Below are 6000 nucleotides of genomic sequence, written 5' to 3'. Positions count from 1 at the left end.
ATTTGCATGTCCATTGAAGATGTTCTCGTTGGCTTACAACTAGGTCCGACCATGAGAATATATGGGCTTAAGGTAAATTAGATTTTGGGACCTTCAAAACTATATACAAAAAAAATTAAAAGAAAAAGTGTTATGTGATTTGAATCATGACCTTGTATAATATATCATAAACCTCAACCAACTAAGCTATGAATATTTATTGTTTATAATACAATAAATTTTTTTATTTTTTTATTTTGAACTTCCAAAGAGTATAGACTTTAAATACGATCTTAACCTGCCTATACCTAAAGTCAGCCCTACTTACAACCCTCTACCATTAATATTAAACAGTTAAATCACGAGAGTCTTTAACATTTTTCAGAAAAAAAAAAAAAAAACACACACCCACAAAGCATATCACTTTATCTATCCAATGAGTAGATGTCACATAATGATATGTACATGTACATGTATACCATCCACCAAAATTGTTGAGCATATCCAAAGTGCTCACTCCACCAAGTAACAACGTCAACCCTACCCAATCAATCCTAATCATTTTCCTTCATTTTTTTTTTTTAAATTTATTCATCAAAACTTCTATTACTTTTTCAAATCTTAGTGGGTAAGTTGATAGAAATTTATACTAGGGGAATAGATAATTGTAGGAACTAGCTCTTAATAGTGTAGGGATTCCTTGATTTAATAGCTAATGGGATGGTAGTTAGAAACAATTTTAATACATGAAATACAAGAGCAGAAGTGGGAATATAAATATATATAATTTTATTTTATTTTTAATATATAGTATAATAAATATTTGTGAGAATATTAATTTTTTTTAATTATTTCAAATTATTATATATATATATCGGTTTGAATTCGCTGATTATTGGGGGGCGGAGATTGTATAACTGTACAGTCCAATTTCTTAGTAAGTTCCTTTTCAAAATTCAATTTAAGTTTTAAATAATAATAATAATAATATAATAATAATAAAAATAGAAACAGTGAAGAACATGTGATTCGTGAAGTGAAGCATGATTCTCATTTGGTCCCATGTGATGTGCCTGCCTCATCAACAACAAGAACAATAGCCATTTAAGTCAAGCCAAAACGTACACTCAAAGTCTTTGCTCTTTTAACACTAATTTATACCTTTTTTCCATAATCACAGATCCAAAAATCAAGAAACCAAAAAAAAAAAAAGTGAAGCTTGCCGGAGAAATGTTTCAGGTACTATCATCATCGTCGACGTTCAAAGGTCCGATCTTTTGCCTACCCAATTACGTTATCTTTTCAACAATAATAAAAAAAATATTAATTTCGTTTACTTTTGAATGAATGGCTTAGAGTCCTTATTTGACTTTTTCTCTGGTTAGAAAGTTCTATCCAATTAGTTTTTGTATTTGAAAGTTCGAGTCTTTGTTTCATTTTCTAGTAGGGCCTACAAGGTTTGATCTTTCTAGTTTTTGATTTTGTTTGCCGCCAAAATTATCCGTTGCAGGTGTAATCTGTTGTAATTTTTTAATTCTAGGGTTTTTGATTGAGTTCTGCATTTATCCCCTTTTTCTTATTTGTGAAGTTTTTGATAAAAAACAAGAATTGGGTTCTTCTTGTTTTTCTCACTTTTTCCAATTTTCACATCTTTGGTATATATGTTTGAAATAAATTTGGTAATTAGAGTCCGCTTTCTGTAGAAGAAAAGTACGTATTTTTATATGGGGAAGGTTAACCGAGCAAGTAAACTTTTGAGGCGGTTACGGAAAACAGTCGTGTTTGAAGCTATCTCTTTGGTCTTTGTTTGTATAGAAAGAAAATATTTTTGCTTTCATTCATGTAAATAACAGAGGAAAACACCTATATATCTTTACAGAAAGTAATCTCTTTTTTCTTCGTTACCGCCATTGAACAAAATATATTAAAGATTTATTTTCTGGGTTTATTGGCATTTTTGTTGTAGGTTTCGATTTGCATAGGTTTGGTTGATTTTTGTGAATTGCTAATTGTGATCAAGAGAGATTTGGTTTGATGGGTGGCAAGAGTTCAAAAGAAGATAGTAGTTATAGGACGAGGTCATTAGGTTCAAGGGCTAGTTCTTCTTCTTGGAATGAGTATCCTGAATCTACTTATGAACAAGGGATTCCAAACTATGCATCTCAACAATACTATGCACCTCAACACCAACCCCAACAATCTTATGCGCCGCCAGAATCCTTTGTGCAACCGGAGTATTATGCTTCCCCGCCGCCGCCCCCACCTCAGGCCGCCCCTTCTGGTGTAAGGAGATTGGACAGGAGGTATTCAAGAATTGCTGATAACTACAATTCTTTGGATGAAGTGAGTATAATAATATGCATTATGTATGCTCTTTTTTTTATATATAACAATTCTCTGGATGTGTGTTAAATATTTAAAAATTGCTGATAGTTTGCTTTAGTAGGTAACATTTTGATATCTTTTGTTTTGATAAGAAATAGAATTACCTTATTTTTAGTTTATTTTCAAGTGGTAATGGATTGGGTGGAGTAGGAAAGTATGAATTTTTTCTACTAAAAAAATGTAATGGGGTCTTAGTGATTGGTTGATAATATGCACATGGGCATATATGTAAGTATTTTCTAATGGGCTGAATGCTGATGCTTGCTCAATGATTTGACGCGAAAGCGAGTCTTCTTGTCTTGATGTAACAGTTGCTATAAACTGAAGTTTATTTCTTTTTTGCAGGTGACTGCGGCTCTTGCCAATGCTGGCCTCGAGTCTTCCAATCTTATTGTTGGTATTGATTTTACGAAGAGCAATGAGTGGACAGGTTAGTCTGGAACTTATTAAATACATTAAGTATGTTTTATGATGCCTTGTACTTGTTAGGGGACATGCTGAGTTTTGTTTTGTGGATAATAGGTGCGAAGTCGTTCAACAGAAAAAGCTTGCATCACATTGGAGATACTTTGAATCCCTATGAACAAGCAATATCCATTATTGGGAAAACCTTGGCTGCATTTGATGAAGATAACATGATTCCTTGTTTTGGGTTTGGAGATGGTAATTTTAAACCACTTCTTTGCTCTGTTGTGTCCTTTAAGACTTCTTTTTTTGAAATTTCTTTAGAGTTATAACCTTGTTTTGTTTGGCAGCATCTACGCATGATCGGGATGTGTTTAGCTTTTATCCTGATGAGAGGTTTTGCAACGGCTTTGAGGAAGTCTTGAGTCGATACAGAGAAGTTGTTCCCCATCTAAAACTTGCAGGTTCGATCATTACTCTTTTACTTCAGTATCAGGCTGTCATTTATTTAAATACCTTTAACATTTTACCAAACCTCTGTAACACGCTTTTCCTATCATTTTACGACAGGCCCTACTTCATTTGCACCAGTAGTTGAGATGGCCATGACCATTGTAGAGCAGAGTGGTGGCCAATACCATGTTCTAGTGATAATCGCAGATGGCCAGGTAATCTTTCTCCATGTGGATATGTTAGTTTGGTTGTACAAATATGACATTGACAAGACATGTTTAGAAAACAGTCTGATGCTAACAGTGTCTTTTAACATTGGTTTGTTAGGTGACTAGAAGTGTTAATACTGAGCACGGCCAGCTAAGTCCCCAGGAGCGGAAGACTGTTGAAGCCATTGTTGAAGCTAGGTGTGTATGGTTGATTTGATGTTGCATCATGATTATTGATTGCATCGGTTTTCTGATTGGCTTTCTCATTGCAGCAAATTCCCTCTTTCAATAATTTTAGTCGGTGTTGGAGATGGTCCATGGGACATGATGAAGGAATTCGATGATAATATCCCTGCTCGGGCCTTTGATAATTTTCAGGTGTGTGCTCTGAATTCTTCATTTTATGTTTGCAACTTCTGCATATAATCAAAAGGCGCATTATAACGACACTATTTCCTTTTTCTTTTATGTTTTTTCAGTTTGTGAATTTCACAGAAATAATGTCGAAGAAAGTTCCCCCATTACGAAAAGAGACTGAATTTGCTCTGTCAGCATTAATGGAAATTCCTGCTCAGTATAAAGCAACAATGGATCTCAACTTATTGGGGTAACTGTTTTCTCTCTGTTTTACTTCATATTCTTTCATCATACAATTTTAATAGATTTTGATTCATCACTATTTCGTCTTCCAGGAATCTACAGGGTAGATCACCCCAAAGGGTTCCTCTCCCTCCTCCTGTATATGGCGCGTCATCTTTTCCTAGCTCTAAACCCTCTTATGCTAGCTTCAGCAAGCCTACTGTGCCTAGCGTTCCATCTTATCCCGTAGAAAGCACCTCCTCCGTCAGCTCGGCTCCCCCTGCTCCCAGTACAACTTATGATAACCAGGTGCGTTGAATCTTGAAACTTTCTATAAGGATCATATGAACTCTTAATCTTAACAAGTAAACTATAAATAATATTCAAAGCCAAACCTTATGATGATTTGATATGTTTAAGCTGTTTTAATTCTGTTGAAAGAACCAACCTTTGGTTAGTCTTGAGTTTTCTTTACATGTTTTTCTCGAACAGGTTTGCCCCATCTGCTTAACTGATCCAAAGGACATGGCCTTCGGTTGTGGGCATCAGGTACACACACACTATGGTTTATTTTCATTTGTATAAACTCGAAAAAGATGAGTGAAAATACTAACTTTGTTATGTAAACATTCAGACGTGTTGTGAATGTGGAAAAGATCTTGAGACATGCCCAATATGTCGAAGCACGATCAGTACAAGAATAAAACTCTACTAAGCAGCTGCTGCTTCTGTCTGACCTGAGTCGAGCTTCTTTTCCTTGCCCAACTGGATTGGTGTTTTAGTCTATTTTCTAGTACCAACATTCTTTTAATTCTTTACTTAAATTTTGTTCAGAATGTTATGTTAGTATTAGGTAAGGTTGTCATTGTACAAAGGTGTTTGCTCTGTGTTCAATTGGTTTTTTCACACTACAAGTTTTTTATTGTTGATATGATATGTGACTTGATCATGGAAAGAAGAAGAAGAAGGGTACATACAAGCTAATGCTAAAATTCCATTTATGTTAAAACGAGTCTTGTTGATAATGTCACTTTTGAATTACTACAATTTAACATCTTCTTTATTCTAAGTATGAATGAATGAACTCACAAGTGACAACTTAGTCTAATGGTTGGTTGGGATACTCATACTTTACTTGCATATTTGCCAATGTGGAATGTGAATTAATAGATTTTTGACATGATTACATTACCAATGTAAAGGACACCATGTTGGGTACTGCAACTGCAAGATTGGCCTCTATTTGCTTCTGATCATGATCATGAAAAATTCAATGCCATTGAATTAAAAATGGGTGAATATTATCTTGAAGTTTTGCATAAGTTACTGATTAGATTTTTTGTCTTGATAAATGATAATTTAAATTTTATATTTTTTAAAATGGTATAAAATAATACTTTGTATTAAACTATTTATATATTTTTTTTGCAACTGTTCATGTTAAAAACTGTCTTTAAATTGTTTATATTAAAAAAAATGATTAAAATTGAACTCAAGGTATTATTTTTGAATTTTTTTAACAAAGGAGAGTTAACTTTAATAAAATATAAGATCTAAAACACATTAAAAATAGAATGGTAGTTAATAGTTATAATCAAGATTTACTCTTTGCTCAATTGCTCTTCTATTAATGTTACTGTACACAAGTATAAAACCATATGATTGATCATTCATATTGAGACTTTTATAGAGTAGGATAGGATTTTGGTACTAATCTTGTTTTGCTTATTCAGAATCAGAACAACTTTGATCAATCTATTTCTCATTTATGGTGTAGGTTTGGCCACTTATGGTTGGGTTGGGACTTTAATTAGGATTTATTAATAATAATCTCAGCTTCCTTTGTAGACTACAGACAAAATAAATAACCTTAATGCACTAAATCTTTTGGTATTATGAATAAATCTAAAAGAAAAATAGGTGTAACTGTAATTGTGGGCAGAAAGAGTTATTGTCTAATAGAGTTGGTTGTGTATATTTATGTATATAA

At 33.2% G+C, this 6000-nt stretch overlaps 1 protein-coding gene across 4 annotated transcripts; it reads left to right on the top strand.

The window, feature by feature from the left end:
- The first annotated feature begins 600 nt into the window (after positions 1 to 600).
- LOC115699480 (E3 ubiquitin-protein ligase RGLG2) lies at positions 601 to 5103 on the top strand. Of its 4 annotated transcripts, none has more exons than XM_030626918.2 (13): positions 601 to 916; positions 1160 to 1246; positions 1946 to 2322; positions 2710 to 2794; positions 2887 to 3027; positions 3120 to 3233; positions 3340 to 3437; positions 3550 to 3629; positions 3704 to 3809; positions 3911 to 4038; positions 4124 to 4319; positions 4503 to 4559; positions 4645 to 5103. In XM_030626918.2, exons 3-13 carry the CDS (start codon positions 2014 to 2016, stop codon positions 4723 to 4725), a joined length of 1395 nt encoding a protein of 464 aa, XP_030482778.1. In that variant the 5' UTR covers positions 601 to 916; positions 1160 to 1246; positions 1946 to 2013; the 3' UTR covers positions 4726 to 5103. The 4 variants fall into 4 exon arrangements, with proteins under 4 accessions (XP_030482778.1, XP_060958098.1, XP_060958096.1 ...); XM_061102115.1 differs by having other exon boundaries at positions 619 to 916; positions 1160 to 1218; XM_061102113.1 differs by having other exon boundaries at positions 619 to 1246.
- The last annotated feature ends 897 nt before the right edge of the window (positions 5104 to 6000 follow it).

Source organism: Cannabis sativa, chromosome 8 (genome assembly GCF_029168945.1).
Source record: "Cannabis sativa cultivar Pink pepper isolate KNU-18-1 chromosome 8, ASM2916894v1, whole genome shotgun sequence".
Classification (NCBI taxonomy): Eukaryota; Viridiplantae; Streptophyta; class Magnoliopsida; order Rosales; family Cannabaceae; genus Cannabis; species Cannabis sativa.
Note: the sequence above shows the minus strand (reverse complement) of the source record. Positions and strands in the feature narration are given on the sequence as shown.